The 26,594-nt window shown below is 44.2% G+C and overlaps 1 protein-coding gene across 19 annotated transcripts in view; it reads left to right on the top strand.

The window, feature by feature from the left end:
* Positions 1–26,337, top strand: part of RBM47 (RNA binding motif protein 47) — a 182,625-nt gene extending 156,288 nt beyond the window's left edge. For 7 of the 19 annotated variants that reach the window (XM_021101125.1, XM_021101128.1, XM_021101132.1 and 4 more), the window contains 4 exons: positions 10,020–11,179; positions 12,051–12,257; positions 15,365–15,564; positions 23,463–26,047. In XM_021101125.1, the coding sequence (XP_020956784.1) occupies positions 10,051–11,179; positions 12,051–12,257; positions 15,365–15,564; positions 23,463–23,702 (1,776 nt within the window). In that variant the 5' untranslated portion in view covers positions 10,020–10,050 and the 3' untranslated portion in view covers positions 23,703–26,047. Of the gene's footprint in view, positions 1–10,019; positions 11,180–12,050; positions 12,258–15,364; positions 15,565–23,462 lie in introns of all 19 variants that reach the window. The other 12 variants (XM_021101124.1, XM_021101126.1, XM_021101127.1 and 9 more) reach the window with 4 other exon arrangements.

Raw genomic sequence — 26,594 nt, 5'->3', positions numbered from 1 at the left:
TTAAGCTACTACTAGGATATAAGCCATCACTGCTTCTCCTTCTCTTCTCCGGTGTCTGTCTGCCAGTCAGCCTTTCTATTCTGAGCCAGATCCCTCCAAGGTGTAGGTCAAAGGAGCCAAGATAGGGGATGAAACCACAGTCCCCCCTACTGCTTGCTTACAGTTTGGGAAACACTAATTCAAGAGGCAGATATGGCCAAATTGACAGGTTTCATATTTTTTTTTGCAGTGTTATCCCATCAACCTGTTAAGCAAAAGTATATGCATGTAATGCTTATTTAAAGGGAGCCAGAGAGTAGATTCTTAACAGGTATTTGTGTGCTGCCAACCCCCTATAGGAAATTCCCTCACGCCCCTCCTCTGGGGCGGTGGTTTTTCCCCCTTTCTTGGTGCACAGCCAGTGTCCCTGGGAACCCATAGCCAGATGCCTCATTTTCAGGGATGTGTTGATAGAAATGCCTGGGAAAAGTGAGCCTCTTGGCTTTGCATCTGTTTATCAAACACAGTCATTCACTGAATGATGTGCTTTGCCATAACAAAATCTGTACAAGCATCAATACAGTTTAAGACCTGATATGAATTAACTCTTCTCAGATGAGCCAGGAGCTGACAGGAGGTATGGCCCAGACTGTCATTGTTCTAGTGCCTCTTTATCCTTCCAGGATTTTCCCAGTGTCATGGAAGGATTTTTGTGTGTCCCAAGGGCCATGCCTTCTAAGAGCACAAGGTTGCCGGCTGAGACGGGGGCGGGGGGCGGGGGGGGGAGTGCCTCAGTCTTCACCTTTTTGTGTGGGCTTCCAGGTAAATTCCAAATTTTTTTTTTTTTCTTTTTTGTCTTTTTCTTTTTGAAGGGCCCCCTCATGGCACATGGAGGTTCCCAGGCTAGGGGTCAAATCGGAGCTGCAGCTGCTGGTGTACACCACAGACACAGCAACGCAGGATCTGAGCCACCTCCGCAACCCACACCACAGCTCACAGCAACACCGGATCCCTAACCCCGCCGAGCAAGGCCAGGGATCAAACCTGCATCCTCATGGATGCTAGTCGGGTTTGTTAACCACTGAGCCAAGGCGGGAACTCCAGTAAATTCCAAATGTTCTGCCTCCGTTTTAAGCAGAACTCCTTTTACATGTTCAGATGCTGAGGTAGCAGAAATGCCCCTGTGCCAGAGGCCTGCCTAGTGGTGGGAGCGTTCTCTCTGCTGTTTACTCTAATGGGTGGTGGTAACTTGGCCCAGGGCAGTAAGATAACCGTTCAGGGTGAGGCCAAATCTTGGAAACTTTTTGCAGAAGCTGACCTTCAAGTCTTTCCCCCCTGATGTGTGGCATTAAATGTCACTGGATCCTGGAACCAGTCCTCTGTAGTAGGTGCTGTTACTAGAACCATCTTAGAGATGTGGCTGTGGAGCCTCATATGACATGGCGAGTGAGTGGCATAGTCACGATTTGAACTCACATGTCTTTGACTCCACAAAGAGTTCGCCCTTCACCAGTATGGTATGCATGTTATTATATCTATACATTGTGTATGCTGAGTCATGCCTAAGAAGTGACTGTTGGTAAAGACAAACATTTTATGGTATAAATAGGGGGACATAAAAATAGAGCTCTAGCTGCAGAGATAGAATTACCTCTTGAATAAATACAGTCTAAAAGCTTCCACTGAATTAACTTCCAGCGAGCATTGGAAGACACGGCTCACGACTGAATGGTATCTTCACATTACAGTGTGTCTGTTGGTCAGCAAATAAAACTCTCCCAAGATTCCAATTCCACATTGCATATTAAACACAGACAGACACACACACACACACAGAGCTGTGAACCAAAGTTAACAGGTACTTTACATAATTCTAGAGTAAACTCATGCCTGTTTTTGACCATAGGTAAAGACTGGTTGGTAAACATTGGAACTGTTTCCCAGTACAGCCTTATTCCTTGTCCTCTAAAACATCCCTCTTCAAGGTTAAAATCCTGCTGGAAAGGGAGTTCCCGTCATGGCTCAGGAGTTAGCGAACCTGACTAGCATCCATGAGGACGCAGGTTTGATCCGTGGCCTCACTCAATGGATTGAGGATCCGGCATTGCCATGAGCTATGGTGTAGGTCACAGACGTGGCTTAGACCCCGAGTTGCTGTGGCTGTGGTGTAGGCCGGAGGCTTCGGCTCCGATTGGACCCTTAGCCTGGTAACTTCCACATGCCTCAGGTGCGGCCCTAAAAAGACAAAAAAAAAAAAAAATCCTACTGAAAGGGTACCATAATCTTTGGTACCAAGGGAACTGAAATCCTTGATTTCTGCTTTAAGTCTGAGTTAACCTTGAAATGCTGTTTTACCCCAACAAGTTCAAACTCGACCTAAAACAAAGACAACAAAACTTCTAGCTATAGTTCAGAATTACAATTTGATTTGAAAGTATATTCTACTCTGTTTTACAAATTGAAGAAATGGTTTGTTTTTAATATATTGCCATGTTCTTTTTTTTTTGGCTTTTTAGAGCCACACTCGCAGCATATGGAAGTTCCCAGGCCAGGGGTTGAATCAGAGCTGCAGCTGCCTACGCCTATGCCACAGCAATGCCAAATCTGAGCCGCCTCTGTGACCTACACCATAGCTCATGGCAATGCCAGATCCTTAACCCACTGAGTGAGGCCAGGGATTGAACCTGCATCCTCGTGGATGCTAGTCAGATTGTTAACCGCTGAGCCATGACAAGAACTCCTTGCCATGTTTGTTTCATGCAAGCAGCCTTCGGTGAAGACTCCTGTGCTTTTAGTTTGTGCAAGCATGGCCCTGTATTGGGAGGGCCCTGCCTCAGGGGATCTGGCATCCATGGGGATGCCGGGACCATTTGCATTCAGTGCAGCAAGTCTCTTCAGGCTCTTTCTGGACGAGTGTCTCCAAACTGCTATAGCCATGAGTTAGATGAGAAACAGGCTTACTCTTGGATGCCTGAGCCCTATCACCAGTGGAGAATCACACACCTTACCTGCTATGAACGGAATCTGGGAGGCTCTGCTATACCAGTCTACACCAGAACTCATAGCTGGGTTTCTTATCCTGACCAGTTTAAAGTTGGCTGGGGTAACCTCTTGCTTGTTTCCCTGTAAACACAAGAATCTTAGGGGCAAGATTCTTACCTCAAGTTCATGTATCTTTTTATGTTCAGATTTCTTATACTAACATGTCTTGAGCACTTGGTGCTAGGTTCTGCACCAGCAGCTTTGCATGGGTCATATCAGCCCTATGGTAAGAATCACTTAGGGAGCTATGGTACAGAGTCTAAGCCACACTGTCCAGGTTCAAGGAAGTTCCAAGAGGACAAAGTCCACTGGTGATACACAATAGGTGCTCAATAAATATTTGCAGAATGAATGAATAAATGAACACAAACTCTTCTGTGTTATCTATCTGTGCCATGACTATGACATGTGGGAGTTCTCAGGCCAAGGATCGAATGCCTGTTACAGCAGTGACCTAAGCCACAGCAGTGACAAAGCTGGATCCTTAACCTGCTGCTGAGTCACTGGGGAACTCCCGTGTCTCTTAAAATCTTAAGAAATTATTGTTCACTTATAAGTGCTAGGAACTGAGCCAACAACTTTCACCAGAAGTCTCATATTTTAACCATGCAGTTAAGTGGAAAACAACTTAGAATGACAGGGAGAACGGCAGCCCAAGAAGACTCTTCAAAATATGTTAGAATTTAAAAATTGGTCTTGATTGTAAGTCATTGCTCAGCATAGGAAATCGGGGGGAAAAGTGACTGTTAATACTTAACAATAGGAATCTCTGTTACTTTCACTGCTGTTCTCCACACATCTCCTAGAGCAGAGGTCGGCAAACTTTTTCTATATCTGGTCAGAGAGTACATATTTTAGTCTTTATGGGCTATATAATCTCTGTCGAAACTAGTCATTGCTGCCATTGTGGTGCAAAAGGAGCCATCAAAAAACCCTAAAGGAGTATGGCTGAGCTCCAAAAAAAATTCATTTACAAAAAGAAATGGCATATATTTGGCCCATGGCATAGCCTGCCAAGCCCTGGTCTAAAGCATGTCTAATAAGTATGTTGTAATAAGTTTTCTGTTCCATCTCTGAGAGAGGGGTCATATAGCTAATGCTGTAAAGTTCCCCCTTTTTTAATGCATTAAATGAATCATCTATCTTTTCCATTCCTAAGCCTTTGGCCTTGAGAACTCATTAAATAGCACACCATGTAATTTATTTAACTGTGGTATATTAGACATAAAGGTAGGAAGAATGGATTTGTAGACCATAAGACTTTCTTGAATGTGTTAAACTGATGCAAGATACCATTTTTTTAGTGTGCTCTAGTGAAATCCCAATTTTATGGAATCTTATTTTTATTTTTTGCATCTGAGCCTTCTCACTTTTTTCTTTTTATTGTGTGTGTGTGTTAAAATAGACATAACAGGGTGTTCCCATTGCGGCTCAGCAGTAATGAACCCAACTATCATCCATGAGGACGTGGGTTTGAGTGGCGTCGCTCAGTGGGTTAAGGATCCAGCATTGTTGTGAGCTGAGGTGTAGGTTGCAGGCGCGGCTTGGATCCTGTGTTGCTGTGACTGTGCCGCAGGCTGGCAGCTGTAGCTCTGATTGGACCCCTAGCCTGGGAACCTCCATATGCCATGGGTGCATCCACAATTCAGTGGCATTAAGTACATTCACATTGTTGTGCAACCATCACCACTCTCCATCTCCAGAATTGTCTCAACTTCCCTTACTGAAACTCCATAAATACTAATTCCCCATCCTCCCTTGCCTCCAATTCCTGGCAACCAATTCTACTTTCTGTCTCTATGAATTTGACTATTTAAGGATTTCACGTAAGCAGAATCATACCATATTTGTCCTTTTATGTCTGGCTTACTTCACTTAGGAAGTCTTCATGGTTCATCTATGCTGCAGCGTGTGTGAGAATTTCATTTTTAGGACTGAATAATATTACATTGAGCACACATACCACATTTTGTTTGTCCATTCATGTTTCAATGGACATTTGGGTTGTTTCCACGTTTTGGCTATTGTGATGATCCTTGGCGTACAAATATGTTTGAGTCCCAGTTTTCGATTCTGTGGGCTATACACCCAGTCGTGGAATTAGTGGATCATATGATAATTGTTACATTTTGGAAGAACTGCTATACAGTTTTCCCCAGTAGCTGCACTATTTTACATTCCCACCAACAATGGACAAGGCTTCCAAGTTCTCTACATCCACACCAACACTTATTTTGGTTTTTTTTTGGTTGGTTGGTTATAATAAGCATGCTAACGGATTCAGTGTAGTATCTCATTTTGGTTCCCAGGGGTTTTGCAAATTTATTTTATCGAAGTAGAATTGATTTACAATGTTGTATTAATTTCTGCTGTAGAGTTATACACATTCTTTTTCATAATCCTTTCCATTATGGTTGATCACAGGATGGTGAATATAGTTTCCTGTGCTGTACAGTAGGACCTTGTTGTTTATTCATTCCAAATAATATAGTTTGCATCTGCTAATCCCCAACTCCCAATCCATCCCTCTCCTACTCCTACACCTCCCCCCACCTTGGCAACCCACAATTTTATTCTCTATGTTGGTTCTCAGTTGTTTTTATATCAGTGTTTGTAGTCAATGTAAAAGATAGTTTATTTAGACACTACATTCATTTAGATCTAGTGCAAATTCTATATATTTTTTCCACATGTATGTGGATTTATTCCTCTCCTAGTTCGAATTATGTGAGATGGCCTTTAAGGATATGAAAACAATAAGCTGGATAATATAAACAGCTAAATTCATAGCATTGGGGATCTAGAGGACTAAAAAAAAAGAAAAAAAGTAGAGCCAAGATTAGCTGAAGCTGAGAGTGTGTTGTAATGTCCTATACAGTTATTAAACCCAAAGGGACAAATTCAGTCCTGAACTTCTTAGTGGTCAAAGGGAAAAGGGAAAGAGGACCAGTAACATGATTCATTTTTTTTCCGGATAATGAAAGCTCAGGAAAAAAGGATTTGCTTGGCTTCTAGATGTAACACAATAAGCTACAACCACTTTAAAAGGGACAATTATGTTACTGACACGAGCAGATTTCAGAATGAAAGGAAACAGAGTTTTTGGTGAAATTAGTGGGGCTGGAATTGGGAATGACTTCCCTAGCCTGACTATTTATAAAACTTTTTCTGTATGTTAAATGGTAGTTTCATTTTTTGTTTGTTTGTTTTTGTATTTTGTCTTTTTAGGGCTTCACCGTCAGCATATGGAGGTTCCCAGGCTAGGGGTCGAATCGGAGCTGTAGCCGCTGGCCTACACCACAGCCACAGCAACAATAGTGGATGGATGCTAGTCAGGCTCATTAACCGCTAAGCCATAACGGGAACTCCCGGTAGTTTCAAAATTAACGAAGATAAAAAGTCAACTTGGAGTTCCCATTGTCGCTCAAGTGGAAACAAACCCAACTAGTATCCATGAGGATACGGGTTCGATCCCTGGCCTTGCTCAGTGGGTTATGGATCTGGTGTTACCATGAGCTGTGGTGTAGGTCGCTGATGTGGCTTGGATCTGGCATTGCTGTGGCTGTGGTGTAGGCTGCCAGCTGGAGCTCCAGTTTGACCCCCTAGCCTGTGAAGTTTCATATGCCACACCAGAGGCCCTAAAAAATATAAAAATAAAAAAAAGTCCACATATCTCAGCAGAGCGATATGGTCTGTTCCTTTGGACTTTACTATTTTATGTAGCTCGACTGTCTAAGATCTTCAATTCCCTTCATACATGTTTATATACATATCTGGCATTTCCTTCCCAAGTCACAGATTATAAATGGATACGTGTTTGTACAAATAATCTTCTTAAAAATATGCCCTTATCTTTCTTTTGGAAGGAGGGAAAGGTCTTCGTGTTCAAATATGATATTTAAATTTCTACTTCAACTACAGGAATTAATGTATTATTTTTAAATTTATACCAGAAAAACGACTTTAGGATAACTGGATATACTATCAAACCAGCTTTTAAGCAACTGAAGAGCAAAGAAAATTAAAAATAAAAATAGAAGCCACATCAAACAGATGTTTTTAATGAACCGAGAAAGTGTCAACATTACTCTAAAATGAAAAGAATTAGTATGAAGTTTCACCCAGAAGTTTGGATGAAAGAATAATAACTGATGTTTCTTGAGCATTTACAGTGCTCCAAGCACAGTTCAAAGTACTTTGTATGTATTCACTCACTCCTCTAAACGAAGTTATCACTGTCTTCATCAGTCTCATTTTATAAATTGGGAAACTGAAACAGTGAGCAACTAAATATTCTTGTCCCAGGTCATACAGGTAGGGTTAGAGCTTGGAGTCACACACAACCTCGAATTCTGGCTTCAATGGCCACTCACTTACCCACTGAACTGTACGGCCTCTTGATGTTACAGCAAATGAACCAGAGAGGTCTTGGTTGGCCAACAGGCAAATAAACATCTCAGATTTCTTTTGTGTCCCTGTAATTTCTTTTGATTTTTTTTTTTTAGATGATCACACTTACCTTAATTATCCTTGAAATTTCCTTTAATATCCTTATACAGAATTCCTAGTAGTATTTTTTTAAATGACAAAAAGTGAAAAAAATTTTACTTGAATGAACCCTTATGCAGCTATTATAAATTGTGTTTTTCCAATTCTAAGAACATGCAGCACGGAGTTCCCTTGTGGTACTGCAGGTTAAGGATTCAGCGTTGTTACTACAGCAGCTTGGGTCACTGCTGTGGTTCAGGTTCCATCTCTGGCCTGGGAAGTTCCATATGCCAAGGGTTCGGCCAAAAAAAAAAAAAGAACATGAACAAATGCTTATAAAAAGAAATAAAGCAGGAGTTCCCGTCATGGTGCAGTGGAAACTAATCTGAGTAGGAACCGTGAGGTTTCGGGTTCGATCCCTGGCCTTGCTCAGTGGGTTAAGGATCTGGTGTTGCCATGAGCTATTGTGCAGGTTGCAGATGTGGCTCAGATTTGGTGTTGCTGAGGCTGTGGCTGTGGCCGACAGCTATAGCTCGGATTAGACCCCTAGCCTGGGAACCTCCATATGCCGAGGGTACAGCACGAAAAAAAAGAAATAAAGCAGCAGGATATAAATTTGTTGGAAGCCAGCCTCCATATCTCCCACCCCCTCAAAAGGAAATTATTGAAAGATAGGAAAGTTTAATTGTGGCTATCTCCTGGGTAGGAGAATTAGGAATAACTTCTTATTTTTCTTAATTTTCCATAAAATTTACTTGAATACTTTCATAGTCCAAGAAAAATTGAATAAATTTATTTTCTGGTTGCCCTGAGGCATATGGAGCTTCCTGGCCAGGGACCAGATCCGAGCTGAGCTTCGAACTAATCTGCACCTGCAGCAAATGCAGGATCCTTAAGCCACAGTGCCCAGCCAGGAATTGAACCCAGCGTCCCAGTGCTCCTAAGTTACTGCCAATCCTGTTGCAATGCTGCGGGAGCTCCAAATTTCATTTTTTAAAAGGCCAGTCAGAGCAGAGCTGTTCTTTTCAAAACACAATACAAAGATCCCAAAAACAATCTTTTTGTATAATTTATAATCATTTCCTCTGGGTTCTGTGCTGTGCAAATGAAGGTGGCATGATTTAGACTTGCATTGCCGTGTGTGGCTATTTAATTTTAAAATAAAACGAAAAACTCTGAAATAGTCACATTCCAAGTATTCGGTAGCCACAGTGGCTAGTGAGAGTTTTCCATCATCACAGAAAGTTCTATTCGTAGCAATAGAAGAAAGAACATCGAATCTGGAGTCAGATGGCTTGAAATCAAGTCCTGATATAAAATGATACTCGGAGTTCCCATCGTGGTGCAGCGGAACTTAATCTGACTAGGAACCATGAGGTCGCAGGTTCGATCCCTGGCATTGCTCAGTGGGTTAAGGATCTGGCGTTGCCGTGAGCTGTGGTGTAGGTTGCAGACATGGCTCAGATCTGGCGTTGCTGTGGCTCTGGTGTAGGCTGGCAGCTGCACCTCCGATTGGACTCCTAGCCTGGGAACCTCCATATGCCATGGGTACGGCCCTAAAAAAGGAAAAAAAGACAAAAAAAAAATTAAATTAAATGATACTTGCTGTGTGAAATGGACAATTTACTCAACCTCTTTGAGTCTATTCCCCCATAGACAAATTGGGGCTAATGATAATATCACTTACGTGAAAGGAGATTAAGAAGATCAAATAAAATGTGACAGTTCTCTGAAAACTATAGTGTGGTTTACCAGCTAGTTTCTGCTTCACAAGTGTCCTGGCCTGAACTTAATTCAGCTCTTTGTGCACTGATTCCAAATCCATGAATGATTCATACCAAGAATTGTGCTGAGTGACACCATAAAAATCAGACTTACCAGCTATTAGCACAGTTCCTGGTAATGTGGATGCGCCCCTTTTTCCTTGTAAAAAACTTGAGCACATAACTCTGTATCTTCTATACTATAACATCTCAATTTTTTCTTTAACAATGTAAATGCATTGCCCTCTTAATATCCCTAAATGAAAGAGACTGTCTTAAAAGCATAAGCAGAGAAAAGCTTTGTTTCCAAAGAAGTTAATGGGGTAAAATGCTATAACTAAAAGGAAATCAGTCTGAGGACAGTGCAGGAATTAAGCAAAAGATGTTGCTAACTGATGCAAGAAGAAAAGGTTTCCACTGACAATGACAGCAGGTTCTCTATGCTTCAGTGCTGCTGGGGTAAGGATTAAGCAGAAGTACTTGCTCATTCTGAACACCCCCCTCCCCATGTCCCAAGTCATTTCTGGTTTTTCCTGCAAAACAACTTGGCCTAATTTAGACTATTTTAAAGCTGCTGCACACCCAGAGCCATCTCCATCTTATTTCTCATGTAAACCACCTGATAGTTAAGCGTGATTTTGTATGGCCTTAATTTAAAAAAAAAAAAATTTTTTTTTTAAAGTAATCAACTCCTGGCTCAACTCAGTGCAGGTTCCACACTCACACTCTCCCTCCTGCCTCCCGCAGCTTTCCTCCAACCGTGGATGCCTTTGACATTATGACCGCAGAGGATTCCACCGCAGCCATGAGCAGCGACTCCGCCGCTGGATCCTCGGCCAAGGTGCCCGAGGGCGTGGCGGGCGCGCCCAACGAGGCTGCGCTGCTGGCGCTGATGGAGCGCACTGGCTACAGCATGGTGCAGGAGAACGGGCAGCGCAAGTACGGAGGCCCTCCGCCCGGCTGGGACGGCCCGCACCCGCAGCGCGGCTGCGAGGTCTTCGTGGGCAAGATCCCGCGCGACGTGTACGAGGACGAGCTGGTGCCGGTGTTCGAGACGGTGGGTCGCATCTACGAGCTCCGCCTCATGATGGACTTCGATGGCAAGAACCGCGGCTACGCCTTCGTCATGTACTGCCACAAGAACGAGGCCAAGCGCGCCGTGCGCGAGCTCAACAACTACGAGATCCGGCCCGGCCGCCTGCTGGGCGTGTGCTGCAGCGTTGACAACTGCCGCCTCTTCATCGGTGGCATCCCCAAGATGAAGAAGCGCGAGGAGATCCTGGAAGAGATCGCCAAGGTCACGGAGGGCGTGCTCGACGTGATCGTCTACGCCAGCGCGGCCGACAAGATGAAGAACCGCGGCTTCGCCTTTGTGGAGTACGAGAGCCACCGCGCCGCTGCGATGGCGCGCCGCAAGCTCATGCCCGGCCGCATCCAGCTGTGGGGCCACCAGATCGCCGTGGACTGGGCCGAGCCCGAGATAGACGTGGACGAGGACGTGATGGAGACCGTGAAGATCCTCTACGTGCGGAACCTCATGATCGAGACCACCGAGGATACCATCAAGAAGAGCTTCGGCCAGTTCAATCCCGGCTGCGTGGAGCGCGTCAAGAAGATCCGCGACTACGCCTTCGTGCACTTTGCCAGCCGCGAGGACGCCGTGCACGCCATGAACAACCTCAACGGCACTGAGCTGGAGGGCTCGTGCCTCGAGGTGACGCTGGCTAAGCCGGTGGACAAGGAGCAGTACTCCCGCTACCAGAAGGCAGCCAAGGGCGGCGGCGCAGCCGAGGCGGCGGTAGTGCAGCAGCCCAGCTACGTGTACTCCTGCGACCCCTACACGCTGGCCTACTACGGCTACCCCTACAACGCGCTTATCGGGCCCAACAGGGACTACTTCGTGAAAGGTTAGTGGCGGCTCCTTGCCTGGGTGGGCTGGGGACCCGCGTCTACCAGGAGGGCGGCGTCAGGGTGGCTGTAATTTACTGCGCTGGTGGACAGCGATGCTTCGACCCACCCTCACGTGGGTGTCGGTTCTAGATTCTGTTCTTTGTTGGTAGTTAAGGCACTCACTTCGCCAGCATCGCGAGAAGTGCAGATCTTTCCTATGTATGGGGTGAATGGTAAAATTATGAGCGCATGCAAGCTCTTCTTGGGTTCTGCCTTTAAAAGGCCTACCCAATTTCAGGCTAATCTGCAGATGTCTGGGTTCTTAGGTTAAAACCTACTTGCAAAATTAAGTCTTTAGAATGTTGAGGAGTAGGCCTCACAGTGTTGGTTTTTTTGTGTGTGTGTGAGGGGGGTGGTGGTTGTTTTTAATCACTGGCTAGACAGACTGTAATGAAACCAGGCATTACACTGGGAAACAAAATTCTTAGATTGTGTCCTGCTCTCAGATTAGCCAGCTCTGACTTTAGTCAGCCTCATTAACCTCCCCAGGCCTGTTTTCTCACACACAAAATGAGGAAGGGGAACTAGCAGTTCCCCTTCCACATTTAACTTTTTTAGTCTATGAACGTTTTTATTTGTTGAAGTTGCAGTCACAATCCTAGGAACTCACCCTTCAAAGCCACCTCTTCGGTTAAGCAGACATCCTAGGATGCATCTAGGCTGGATCGGAATGTCTAAAGCATCTTCTCAGCTCATTGAAGAGCCGAGGTGTAGCCACCTGCAACTTAGACCTGGGCAAACATTGAAGTGCCAAGAACCTTGACTTAAAGTCTGCCACCTGTACTGTCGATGTTGGTAGCTCATCACTTTTTGTGTTGTTATTATAAGCAGGCAGCATAAGAGGCCGGGGTCGAGGTGCAGCTGGCAACAGAGCCCCAGGGCCCAGGGGTTCCTACCTTGGGGGATATTCTGCTGGCCGTGGTATATATAGCCGGTATCATGAAGGAAAAGGAAAACAACAAGAAAAAGGATATGAACTTGTACCTAATTTGGAAATCTCGGCCGTCAATCCAGTTGCCATTAAACCTGGTACAGGTCAGTATAAACCAGAGTGAGAATGCACCTATTCAGCCCAAACCCCAGCCCTCTCTTGGGAGCGACTCCAACTTCCTCAGGTACTTTCATCTGCACGTGGGTTCCTCTTCTCATAGGCAGCTGGAGGTGAGGCAAGGAATGTGGCCTCCTGAGCCTTCTTATCTAGACAGCAGGCGGACAGTGTAGTTTGGGCCACCTTCAAGTCAAACTTGAAGGTAGTGGGTTTTTCAAATGGGTGTCACCAGTTTGTTAGGCTTTTTCTCAATTAGGCAGAGTCTCAACTAGGCAATTTCAGAGGGAGGGGGCGGGGCTAGAAGAACAGGAGGCTCTTCTGTGTCTTATACCAGCTGAAAACTTTCTTTCCTTCCTCAAGCCTATCTCTCCTCCAGTCATCAGAAGCCAGAGGGTGCAGGTCATGGCCCATTCTGGGAGTTGCTGGAAAGGGTAGAAAATTCTTCAGGAGCCAGTAACACTCCTGTCCACTGTCATGGTCTTAACAAACCAGAATGCCTGGGAGCAGGGCAACAGTGAAAATTTTTATAGCTAATTTCCAGCCCCCATTTCTGCCTCTTGCTGGGTCAGTAGATTGGGGGTAGGAACACACAAGTAATTCAAGCCAGGGACCTTGAACTTTGCTTTCACCCTCCAGGCCCCGCAAATCAGTTTTCCAACCTTGTTCATGCTCATTGGTCACCTCATGTGAGACAGGTCTTTCTGATCCTGACTTGCAAGGAGCTTTATTTAACTCCGCAGTGTGAGCGTGGCACAAACTCTCTGCACACACCGCTCAAGCACCCAGACACACGGGAAGTTCAGTCAGGATCCTCCTCCAGACCTTGTCCTGGTCTCGTGGAGGCGAGGTTGAAGAGCTCTTTGAGAGAATGCTCACTTTCTTTGCAGCTCAGCCGCTCTTTCTTTCTGCTGGTCAAGGACTGTGCCCTCCCTCCCCGGGCTGAGCAGACCCAAGGGAGCTGTGCCTGTGGGACATAGGTTGGCACTGGCTATTGTGGAGCTTTCAAAGTGTTTTCCCAGTAGAGCTTCCTTTTGAAGTAACCCAGTGTTTTTTTTTTGTTTTGTTTTGTTTTGTTTTCTTTTTCTTTTTAGGGCTATACCTGTGACATGTGAAAGTTTCCAAGTTAGGGGTCCATTCGGATTGCTGCCAGCCTGCACCACAGCCACAGCAATGCAGGATCTGAGCTGAGTCTGTGACTTACACCACAGCTCACAGCAATGCCGGTTCCTTAACCCACTGAGTGAGGCCAGGGGTCAAACCCTTATCCTCATGGATACTAGTCGGGTTCATTACCTCTGAGCCATGACGGGAACTCCCATTTTTTTTCTTTTTAATGCCTCTGAAAAAGTTCTGCAATTTGTGCAGTGAAGTGACTCCTTAGACTGGATTTCCCTAAACATGCCATTGGTGCTCTAAGCAGTGTAAAACAGATCCTGTTTCCCACTGCAGTTCCAAAATCAGAGCCTGGAAACAGGAGTTGTTGCTTCTGTTTGTTGGGGAAGGGGTAGAGGAAAGAACTCTTAAACAGTCTTTGGGCATATAGTTACGTCCTGGGGCAGGAGGTAGAAATCCCTGTGGCTGATAGCCAGAACAACCCAGAGTTGCTTAGTACAACCCCAGTGTAGCTCAAACTTACAACACTTTCTGGGGCCCATCCTCCTGGGTGCTATTTCTGATTCATCCAGAAAATTAGAACTCAGTCTTTTAGGAAGAGCACCAGGGAACTCGTGAAGTATCCGGGCATAAGACCCTATGGTTGGAAAGGCAGGTAAAAGACTTGGTTAAGATTTTAGGTATATTTTATTAAATGTGTGTATCATTGTTTAGCCTCTCAGTCATTTCTCTGTACCTTTTTTTTTTTTTTTTTTTTTTTTTTTGGTCTTTTGTCTATTGTCCTTTTAGGGCCACACCAGTGGCATATGGAGGTTCCCAGGCTAGGTTGAATTGGAGCTGTAGCTGCAGGCCTACACCAGAGCCACAGCAAGGCCAGATCTGAGCCACGTCTGTGACCTACACCACAGCTCATGGCAACGCCAGATCCTTAACCCACTGATCGAGACCAGGGATTGAACCCACAACCTCATGGTTCCTGCTCAGATTCATTTCTGCTGCGCCACGATGGGAACTCCTCTCTTTACCTTATATGAAGTCAGCTTTTATTCGATGACATTACCTACAATTGGGGGGAAAAAAAAAAACTAAGTAGGGTACTTTGTATATGCATTTTGATGTTCTTGCTCATTTTTTCAACACATACACATACACACTCCACACACATACCACACACTCACACAAACCACCCAATCAGGGCTGCCATTTTTCCCTTTTAACCTCTCTTTATCATACACTGACATTCGATAACTGCTGTTTGAATCTCTGAAGTGAGTCCTTCAGACTTTACTCACAAAACCACGTCTTTGAATTGGCAAGTTCCACCAAAAAAAGCAGTTACTCTATCGCCTTACTATTAGGAGTGAACATTAGAAAATTAGAGCATTTTCCATTTCTTATTATGTGTTTCTCCTTGGGTCAGTCCTTTTGAAATCTGAAATCCAAGGTGGGGAGGATGTACACAGACCTCTGAGTTCTCTCCGAATGAAGCCTCCGCAGCACCTGCTTCTTAAACGCAGTGACAGTGCAAAGGGCAGCAGGTCTGGTAACGGTGAGGGGAGGGATGAGGACCAGACAGGCTCCGTGTCCCACTCTTGGGCCTCAAGCTTCTTATCCTGAGCTTGTTTTCTCAGAATTCAAAGGCCCTTTCCTGCTCTTTAGGAGTAAGAATCAAAATGTGATTTTCAGTCAGAAGCGGGAGGAAATGTTTGGCGCAGAAACCCAGCTCTAGACTTGCGTTCCCCGCTGATGGATGGGGAGCCCCAACATCCCCACACTGTCCTTTGGAAAGGCAAGCAGGGGGAGGACCCGCCACCTCCCCTCTCTTCCTCTCGGGTGGCACCTAGTTACCTACATTAGAGGGTTCGTTAGCAGGGAGAGCCCCTGGCTGCTGAACTTGGTTCTTGAAGATGATGAGAAAGTAATGGCCCTCCCTCCGTGACGGAGGGTGGCTGACTGTACTTGCCTGTCGCTTCTCTTGCAGTGGCCATCCCTGCCATTGGGGCCCAGTATTCCATGTTTCAGGCGGCTCCGGCTCCTAAAATGATTGAAGATGGCAAAATCCACCCCATGGAGCACATGATCAGCCCCATCGCTGTGCAGCCAGACCCAGCCAGCGCTGCTGCCGCGGCCGCTGCCGCCGCTGCTGTCATCCCCGCCGTGTCCACGCCGCCACCTTTCCAGGTAAGGGTCGTCCTGCTGCCGTCGCTGTCTTTTGCGTGAGGCCTCATTTATCATGAATGTGTCTCGTTCTGCAGGCGAATGCACTGTGTGCCTCGCTCTCTGTTAGAACGAGGGGACTGGGTGACAGAAGATGTTTTTAAGACAAATGTGACAAGACAGAAAATGTTTAAATAATCATTGTGCTATCCTAATACTGTCCCTGTAATAAAATGGGAAGCAGTATGCCAAAATGACATGGCATGCCTCACAGTGTCATAATACTAGACTTACTCTTTTTATGACACTGGATACTCTTTAATCATGTTCTTCTGGTTAAAGAGCAGACACGCCAAGCCCAGGGAGGTAGTTTACATTTTTCCATTCCACTTTAATCCAATGAGGTTTTTAAAGTTCTGCCTCTCCTTCCCCCCTCCCTCCCTTCCTCTCTATGTGTATGAATATATCCATAGGTATACATGTTTACGTGTGCATGTGCGCACCTGTGGAGAGAAATGTCTGGAGAGATAAAGATGATATGAAACTTGACAAAATCTGTCTTTTGTCCTCTCTTCCTACCACATCCAGCTATTCCTCCCAATCCAGTTCCTAGCATTCCCGCCTCCTTACCCACCTCTGCTCAGAGCGTTCTCTCTGTGGTTTCTTCTCTAGCATCTGCCCCCATCCACCCTGCCTTGGAAGGCATCTCTGCTATCCTTCTCTTTCTTTACAGTATTACTTGGCATTTAACTGCCAGAGTGTTCTGTTTCCCCAGTGAAAACGAAGCTCTTCCGGAGCAAGAGCTACGCCTTCCGTTCCTTCGTGTCTGCAGTGTGTAGCACACAGGGAATACGTATAAATGATAGGTCATTCATCCAGACAGAAAAACCGTCTCTTGTTGAAGCTATCCTTTGGGAGGCAGGAACTCTCAAATAACTGATCTATCAACAAGCATCAGTTCTCAGGCTGGGGGTGTCTCTTACGTGAATGGATAAGGGACATTTTTTTCACTCTAGTTAGAATTGCAACGAAGGCCTATGCAGTTAAGTTGGATAAAATGTGTACAGATGTTTCATATACTATAGGATAAATAGAGAAATCAAAATTTCTTATATACAGCTAAAATTGGGAATTGGGATGGAAAGATTTAGAATATAATTTATTTTTAAAGACGCAAGATAGGACTTTGTGCAGTGTTTTTTGTTTTTTTTGTTTTTTTTGTCTTTTTGTCTTTTTGTCATTTCTTGGGCCACTCCCACGGCATATGGAGGTTCCCAGGCTAGGGGTTGAATCGGAGCTGTAGTCACCGGCCTACGCCAGAGCCACAGCAACGCGGGATCCGAGCCGCGTCTGCAACCTACACCACAGCTATTATCTATTACATTTCAATTTTTCTTTAAAAATGAGCATTATATTACAATTGTGTATATTACGCAACTAAAATTTATAAAAAAGAAAGCCTTATATACCATTAAATATTTTATATAGCATAATAAAAAGAATAACTTAACTGGTAAGAATAACAAAAATAATACATCCTCTGAAAATAAGTAAAATATAAAATGCATAAATTGGTTAAAAAACAGTGTAACTATATAAATATGTCCTCGCAATTTGTTACATCTTATTGATTCTTCAATATAGGCATTATTACACCATTCTAGGTGATGTGATAAACCAATGGTTGTTAATAATACAGTTGTAGAACTGTATTATTTAATTGTACACTTGCATTATTTAATTATAATTAGCATAAATTTTTTGATGGAGAGGAAATCAGAATCAGATCTAAGACGACTTCAGCATTCCAAGAATGATGTCAAATGACCCCCTTCATGGTGGATTATGCACTTATTTACTATGAGATATATTTCTTCTCCAGATATTCCTTGTTTGTGTATCCATTGTAGATTTTTGGTTTGCAGTTATTCTGAAGTTTTGATATAAGAGTCTATACATATATGAGATTGTTTTAAGTTGTTGTTCTCTTAATTGCAAGTTCATCTCCAGTGTCCTGCATTTGTACCCACTTTTTCTCATGATTTCTGATTTTGGTGGTGTAATTGTGCGTGGATGATTTTGTATCTTTACTGTATATATACCTTTATTGTGAGCCTTGTCATTTGCGGTATTTTTGTTTCTGATTACGGCCTTTTCCTTTCTGCTTAGACAAGTTCCTTTAGTATTTGTTGTAAGACTGGTTTAGTGTTGCTGATTTGTCTCAACTTTTGCTTATCTGTGAAGGTTTTGATTTCTCCTTCAAATCTGAATGAGAGCCTTGCTGGGTAGAGTAATCTTGGTTGGAGGTTTTTTCCTTTCATCACATTAAGTATATCATGCCACTCCCTTCTGGCCTACAGGGTTTCTGCGGAAAAATCTGCCAATAACCTTATTGGGGTTCTCTTGTATGTTACTTGTTTCTTTTCCCTAGCTGCTTTCAAGATTTTCTCTTTGTCTTTAATTTTGGTTAGTTTGATTAATATGTGTCTTGGGTTGTTCCTCCTTGGGTTTATTTTATATGGTACTCGTTGTGCTTCCTGGATTTGAGTGAGTGGTTCCTTTCCTTTGTTAGGCAAGTTTTCGGCTGTTACCTCATGGAATATTTTTTCTGTCCCCTTTTCTCTCTCTTCTCCCTCTGGCAGCCCTATAATACGGATATTGGTGCGTTTAACGTTCTCCCAGAGTTCTCTGAGACTCTCTTCATTTATTTTCAATCTTTTTTCTCTTTTCTGTTCCCCATCTGTGATTTCCACTAATCTGTCCTCCACCTCACTTATTCATTCTTCTGCCTCCTATGTTCTGCTGTTGGCTTCTTCTAGTGAATTTTTTATTTCAGTTATTGTATTTTGCATCTCCTTGTTTAAGTTTTAAATCTTGTATCTCTTTGGTCAGTGTTTCCTGTAAGTTATCCATCTTTGCCTCCAGTTTATTTCCAATGTCTTGCATCATCTTCAGCATCAACAATCTAAAGTCTTTCTCCTGGATGCTGAGAATCTCCTCATTGCTTAGCTGATTTTCTGGGGTTTTTCCTTTCTCCCTCATCTGAGTTATAGTTCTCTGTCTTTTCATTTTTACAGGTTTTTGGTGTGGTGACCTTTTTACAGATAAAATAGAGTTGTAGCCTCTCTTACTCTGCTGTCTGCCCCCCTTGTGGCTGAAGTCAGTATGGGGGCTTGCTGTAGGCTTCCTGATGCCTGCCCACTGGTAGGTGGAGCCGATTCTAATCCCTCTGGTGAGTGGGGCTTAGTCTCTGGATGGGATTAGAGGCATCTTTGTGCCTGAGGGGTCTTTAGGCAGCCTGTTTACTGAGGGGCGGGGCTGTGATCCCACCTGGATTGTTGTTTGCCCTGGGGCTTCTCAGTGCTGACTGGCAGTTGGGGCCAGATTTTCCCAAAATGGCCCCCTCCAGAGAAAGGCATGGCTGCTGAATACTCCCAAGAGCTTTGCTTCCAATGTCCTTTCCCCACAGCAAGCCACATTCACCCCTGTTTTCCCAGGATGTCCTCCAAGAACTGCAGTCAGGTTTGACCCAGATTCCAATGGAGACCTCGCTCTTCCCTGGGACCCAGTGTACATGAAAGTCTGTGTGCGCCTTTTAAGAATGGCGTCTCCGTTTCCCCCAGTCCTTTGGAGCTCCGGCACACAAGCCTCACTGGCCTTCAATGCCAGGTGCTCCGGGGCTCTTTCTCCCAGTGCCAGATCCCCACACATGAGGATTTGATGTGGGGCTTAGAACTCTCACTCCTGTAGGTGAGTCTCTGTGAACCAGTTAGTTTTCAGTCTGTGGAGCTTCCCACCCGGGAGGTATGGGGTTGTTTATATCACAAAATCGCCCCTCCTACCTCTTGATGTGGCCTCCTCTTTTTCTTCTGGAGTAGGGTATCTTTTTTAAGGTTTCCGGTCCATTTGGGTGGAGATTGCTCAGTCTTTAGTTGTGAAGTTTGTTGTTTTTAGGGGAGAAGTTGAGCTCCAGTCCTTCTTTTCTGCCATCTTAATCCTCTCTCTAAATATAGAAATCAAAATTTCTTATATAAAGCTAAAATTGGGAGTTGGGATGGAAAGGTTTAGAATATAATTTATTTTTAAAGATGCAAGATAGGATTTTGTGCAGTGTATTTTTATAAATGCCTTTCAAAATATTTGTCTTTGGGAGTGCTTCTTTTGCTGCCACCAAATTGATGCTATTGAAATGCTTAAATAGTTTTAATTTAATTTTTTTTTTTTTTTTTTTTTTTTTTTAGGGGCGTACCTGCAGCTTATGAAGGTTCCCAGGCTAGGGGTCCAATCGGAGCTATAGCTGCCGCAATACGCCACAGCCACAGCCACACCAACATAGGATCCGAAGGGCATCTGCGATCCACACCAGAGCTCACTGCAATGCCGGATCCTTAACTCACTGAGCCATGATGGGAACTCCAAGGGTTTTAATTTTTAAAAGTGGAAGAAAAAGGTGTTTTATAAAACAGAGATTCTTAGAGTTTCCATTGTGCCACAGTGGCTCGGGTTGCTGTGGCACAGGTTCAATCCCTGGCCCAGGACAGTGGGTTAAGGATCCAGCGTTGGATTTCCATTCCTGGCTGGGGAACTTCCAAATGCTGTGTGTGCAACCAAAAAAACCCAGAGATTCCTAGAATCTTCAAAGCCCAGAAGATTCCACTTCAGTAGGACTCCATATTTTGTCCCAGCTCCTCGTGGTGCTGAAACAGCCAGGCTTGTGAACCCCTGGAGTGGCCCACTCTGTGCCGTAGTCTTGATTGCACTGTTCAGAAAAGGTCAGACCATTTAACCTTTTTTTTGACCCACAATCTATCATCAGATTAACTCCAAAAGCCAAAAAAAGGAGAGGGAAATAGGTTGGAAAGGACTCACACTGTAGTTTTACCTATGAATGTATTCAATAACCTACAACCATTACTTTGTGGAATTCTGCTAGTATAAGATGCAGTCTGCTAATAACTTCTGATTCCTCTTTACCACGAAGCTTGTGAACTTTGGTCTCTGCTGCATAGTCTCAGTTCTGGTCGGGCCCTGATGCCACGCCTTTGTGTATTACCAGCGGTTTGTGGGCTTGTTCTGCATGTTATCATTATCAGTTGATTCCTATGGAGACTGTTGTCTCCTCCAATATATTCTGCAGAATGCCTGCACCTCCTCACTTTGTAACCTGGGGATGGCTTCGTGGAGCATGTGTGGCCCTGCTGCTGTCCCTCAGATCTAGGACTCTCTGTTCTGCCTCGAGTTCTTTGACCCAGGTTCTCTGACCTGGGTTCAGTCCTCCACCTCCTCTGTGTCCTCTGCCAGGCTGCAGCAGAGGAGGGAGCATCGTAAGCTGTACGGATTGGTGAGTGGAACACCTTTCTGGGTGGAGCGACACTGGAAATCAGTTCCCAGCGTGGCTTGCAGAACCTGCCCGTGGGACACCATCCATCTTCCTCCTCTGTTTTGCAGGGGCTCAGGGATGCTCCTATTGAGCCATTTTGTATCTGAAATTTCACATAGTCCTTGGAATCAATTTTTTAAAGTTTGCAGGTATAGACGAGCACTTTTTCACATTGATTTCTCAGTGTTCTCAATCTTCACAACAAGTCAGTTGTATAAGGAGAGCAAGGCTCACCGTTGCTTTTTGAGAGGCAGGGAAACTGAGGTCTTTTCCTCTCCCCTCCCCCACTCCCCATGCTCAGCCCAACCCCATGGCACCCACCTGAGCCCAAGGGTTGGGCTGCATTGTAGCACGTGGAAAGGTTTCTCTCAGGTATCGCCTTCCCTTCGACTCTTTCCCTTTGTGCATTTGTTTTTTGTTTTTGTTTTTTCTTTTTAGGGCTGCACCTGGGGCATAAGAAAGTTCCCAGGCTCGGGGTCAGATTGGAGCTACAGCTGCTGGCCTATGCCACAGCCACACAGAATCTGAGCCGCATCTGTGACCTACACCACAGTTCATGGCAGTGCCAGATCCTTAACCCACTGAGTGAGGCCAGGGATCAAACCCACATCCACATGGATCCTAGTCGTGTTCGTTAACCACTGAGCCACGATGGGAACTCCCTGTGCAGTTGTTATTAAAGAGATGTCCACGCATTTGGAAAAGATGGCTTGTGTCGTGCTGTGAACCAGTCTCCCCAGTTCCGAGGTTTCTCTCCCTGTCTGTAAAGCGTTGCTGATGAGATACTCATCACGGCTGCCTTGTGGGAGGCAGGAGAATGCAAGGCTAAGAGTTTCACATTCCATTTCTTAAAGGCTGTGTCACCTTGTACAAGTCATTTAAAACATCTGAACTTCTCCATGTAATCATAGTACCAGCTTCACTGGTGGTAGAGATGGTGATTCATATACAAATAAGGCGCTTAGAATAGTCCCTAGCAGACTGTAATCTCTATTATTGTTATCATTTGGTATAATTATTATTTTGGTTACAGTTGAAAAAAAGGCTCAGATTATGAAGTTCCTTTGAACATAATTTTGTGACTGATTTGCAGATTTTGTAAAGGAATGATAAGTAACTCCAGGGTTAAAAATCCAGGAAGAAATAATTTAGAGCCAAACCTGCAGCATATGGAAGTTCCCAGCTAGGGTTAGATCAGAGCTGCAGCCACCAGCCTACACCAACGCAGGATCCGAGCCATATCTGCAGCCTATACCGCAGCTCACGGCAACGCCAGATCCTTAACCCACTGAGCAGGTCCAGGGAGTGAACCCGTATCCACATGGATACTGGTCGGGTTCATTACGGCTAAGCCATAATGGGAGCTCCAGAAATACTTTTTTAAAATCTATAGTTCCCCATTTCATATAAGCTGATGTTTATTTTGAAGACAGAGAGACCATAGCAGCACATACTATGGGGTATTCCGTGGAACATGAGGTGCTCCAGATGTTTTGTTAAATGTCTGTTTCATTTTTACCAAAAATCTCGCTTTCCATAAAGCAGCTCACAGAAACACTTTGGGAAATCCTGAACCACAGCTTTCCCTGTCCACGCCTGTTCGTTCTGAAAACATAGTGTGTTACCCTTTCAAGTGGGAGGAAGGAAGCCGCAAGGCCTTTGGCAGGTAGCTGAGCTTCGGCAGCCTTTTGTCTAGTGCTCAGGTGGGCGATGGCAGAGACAATCGCATTTGCAGGGAATTGTGTATGGTCCTAGCTCTTTAAGTCACAGCTTAAGAAACTGGCCCTTTGGAGATCTGTGTACTTTGTCCCATAAAGATGTGACAGACGCTGCTCCTCTCCATTCTTGAAACATCTTGTTCCTTCAGTTAAGTGTGAGTTGAGGCAGCTGGTGTGTGTTTTAGGAAAAACACTTATTCTTCATTACAGTGAGATCAGCTGAGTGAAGGGTCCACGGCAACTCCCCTCTCTAGCTGGCTCTGGAGCATAGGCTCATTGAGTGGGATGGTGGGCAGAGGACTCCAGTGTATTTAAACTCTGCCTGAGCATCCCAGTTGTCACTTCCGCCAGCTGAGTTGGAGTGAGCCTTGAGGATGCAGCTCCACCTGACTTGAGCGGCTCACATAGTTGTCTGTGTACCCCTCTGCCTCCCCGCCCTGAGAATGGAAACCTTTCTCTGTCCTCTCCTCCCGACCCCTGGGAATTGAATGAATGGATGGCACTCAATGAATGGACAGGTACCCACACGTGATCAGTAAGGAGTCTCGGAGTTCCCCTCATGGCGCAGTGGTTAATGAATCCGACTAGGAACCATGAGGTTGCGGGTTCGGTCCCTGGCCTCACTCAGTGGGTTAAGGATTTGGCATTGCCGGGAACTGTGGTGTGGGTCGCTGACGCAGATTCTGCGTTGCTGTGGCTCTGGCGTAGGCCGGTGGCTACAGCTCCGATTGGACCCCTAGCCTGGGAACCTCCATATGCCGCTGGAGCGGCCCCAGAAAAGACTAAAAAAAAAAAAAATGAGTGTCTCTCTCTCTCTCCATCAGGGCCGCCCCATAACTCCAGTGTACACGGTGGCTCCAAACGTTCAGAGAATTCCCACTGCCGGGATCTACGGGGCCAGTTACGTGCCATTTGCTGCTCCCGCCACAGCCACAATCGCCACACTACAGAAGAACGCGGCGGCCACGGCCGCCGTCTACGGCGGATACGCAGGCTACATACCTCAGGCCTTCCCTGCCGCCGCCATCCAGGTCCCCATCCACGACGTCTACCAGACCTACTGAGACCCGCCGGGACCCGCCCCGCCGCCGCCGCCGCCGCCGCCGCCGCCGCCACTGAAGGAACTTTCCTATTTATGAAGAACGTGCTGGGTTAGCGCACGCGAAACCTGAACGTGAAGAATGTTATCAGCTACCCTACTGGAATATTTTATATACATGAAGTTTTCACTAGTTTTTTAAGACTGTTTTCAATTTAGCAGGAGGCCTGTGCTCATACATTTCCGAGAGACTTAACAATGGTTTGTGCCTTAAACACCCTCTCTTAAGAAGTTTGTATGCTGTAGTACCTTTGTATCGAGGTTTTTGTTTTTGTATTTTTAAGGATATATTTTCAGTATGAAGGTTATTTTCTTAACTTCTGCACTCCAGAGATTTCTATTTTGTAGTACCTTCAGTAATAAGTATATCAACTATATATTAAAAAGCACACTTGAGCAGCTAGGGAACTATTTTGAAAAAAGTATATAGTCGATATTTAAAGATACAGACAGTAGTGCTTTAAAAATACTACATAAAACATTATTTTAAAAGTTATACTGGAAAGTGCAATTTTAAAATGAGTGAAACCTCTATTTCTGCTGGAATTAAGGGTTGACGGGTGTTACCATGTGTTACCCATGGCGGTTCTGATTTTTTTTTTTTTTAAAGCAATTAAACACTCGATCTCTCCTTAAGCCAACATTGAAAAGACTTGTCACACTTCTGAGTCCAAACACTGGAAAGCTCTCACCTGCCACCGTCACCCTGGGCCCCATTCCTTTTCCATGTGCCTTGGCTCTTAGATAGGTTCCCCGCCATCTCCTGCTCACCCCCCCCCCCCCCCCCCCCGTCCCCAGTCCTCCCCAACCTCTGTGTTTGGCAAGTCTAGGACAAATGAATTTCTCTGACAGAGAAAATATTGATGGCTTTTATACTTCTTGGGGTTTTGTTGGGGTGTTTTGTTTTGTTGTGGGGAATTTTTTTTTTGTCTGTTTATTTTTTTTGTTTGGTTTTTTTGGTTTGGTTTAGTTGGGGAGATATTTTTGATAGAGTACATGTAAGCACAAGCTTTTCATAGTTTGCATAAGACATCTTTGCATAGCTATTTAATTGTCCGGTATACAATTTTCATTCCTTTCCTAATGCTTTTATTATATTTGTTTTGAAGTATGAGTTTGTAGAGACAGAGAACGTTGTTATAGGCAAGACCCCAAAAAGACTCTTGTTGGCAGAAAGCTGTGCTTCTAGTTGCCTTGTCGTGTTTCATGCAAAATGTCTGTGGTTGTCAAGGGCGTTGGAAATATGTTTATTGAACAGGGCTCCCCTCCGTTGCCGTGCACGTGGCAGGGGAACTGAATTGGGGTGTGCACAGCCAGGAGGAAGAGAAGAGGCCTGCAGGAGTTAAGAGAAAATTTGTAAATATCTCCTAATGCTAGTTTTTTAGTTGTTTTATGTTGCAGAATTGCAAAAACAAAAACAAAACCATTTTATTTCAATGTTATTGGAAAGTTTTTTTATTAGGAAGTAAATGTATTGTCACAGTGTTGTTGTGTGCCTGTTGAAAGGCTTTTGTTTAGCAGAGTGAATGTAAAATACAGTAAAATGTTAAGATTGTCATCCACTTTATGAAATATACCACTTGGGTTTTTGTTTTTTTTTTTTGTTTTTTTGGTTTTTTTTTTTAAGGTTTTTATCAAGGAAGTGAGGTGTGCAATAGGTGGCAAGGACACGGTGGTGTTTTGATGTCATACTAGAGATTCCATCACATCTTTCCACTCACTGAATTTTTGCTGATGGCTGGATTCTTATTGTGGATTAATAATAGGATCCTGCCCTTAGCAAGTGTTTTAGTTTTGTTTTACATTTTAAATTAAGAGATTCCCACATGCCCTCTTTCCCCTCATCTTAGGGTGGGATGAATTTTTTTATATATAAGCAATATTTATTTAACTAGTCTATAAAATTATTGAGTGCCTGTAAAGGCCTTTAAACATTCCTAACGTTCCTCTCCATCGTTCTTAAATGACATAAAGTAATTGTGCAATGTTCCCAATAGTGAACCCTACAAGCTGCATCCAAACTCCAGCCTGCTGTAAATGAATAATCCGACACAATGCAATTAGGATGAGATCCCCATTCCTTGACTTTGTGTGAAAGAAGGGCTCTCCAGTGAAGGATTTATTATCACAGAGTTTCACTGGATGAGACTCTGACCCAGGGGTCTTACTGTATTTTACATGTGCCTGTCAATTATTTGCAAAAAAAGAAAAAAAAAAAAAAAAAACATGGTGTCTTAACATGCTAACTACCAAACTACCTTAAAAACAAATATTGGTGACATAGCCAATTAAGTATCAATGAGCCTCCTACCTATGGTCTGTCTGTCCTTGTTTCAAAACCATTTCATATAAATACACTACTGAGGTAAGTTTATAACTTGAAATGTGAACTTTTTTTTTTTAGGGTTAAGAACAAACTATAAATGTAAAAAAAAAAAAAAGCTTTCAAGTTTCTCTGTTTTCAAACGTGCTAGCAATTTAGTTATCTTTAGTTGCTTTGTATTTGAAAAGCTTTAAAGTTTATTTGGATCTTGCTTCATTTACAGTACATTCTTAGGATGTGTGTAGTAAATAAAGCTTTCTTTAAAGCAATTTCAAGACCTTATTTTAAAGTGTGTCTTCTTTATACACATTTTTTTCCCTAACAAAATTAGAAAAACCCTTACAGCATAGAAGGAATCAACTAATCCATTATTTTCAGTTGGAGAAAGTCATATCTTGGATTTGGAATTACTAGTGAAGATGAGGTACACAATAAAAATTGGGAATTATCAATGTCCTTTAACTCTCTTTTTTTTTTTTTTTTTTTTTTTTTTTAGGGCCACACCCATGGCATATGGGAGTTCCCAGGCTAGGG

This window comes from Sus scrofa, chromosome 8, assembly GCF_000003025.6.
Source record: "Sus scrofa isolate TJ Tabasco breed Duroc chromosome 8, Sscrofa11.1, whole genome shotgun sequence".
In the NCBI taxonomy this organism is placed as follows: domain Eukaryota; kingdom Metazoa; phylum Chordata; class Mammalia; order Artiodactyla; family Suidae; genus Sus; species Sus scrofa.
Note: the sequence above shows the minus strand (reverse complement) of the source record. Positions and strands in the feature narration are given on the sequence as shown.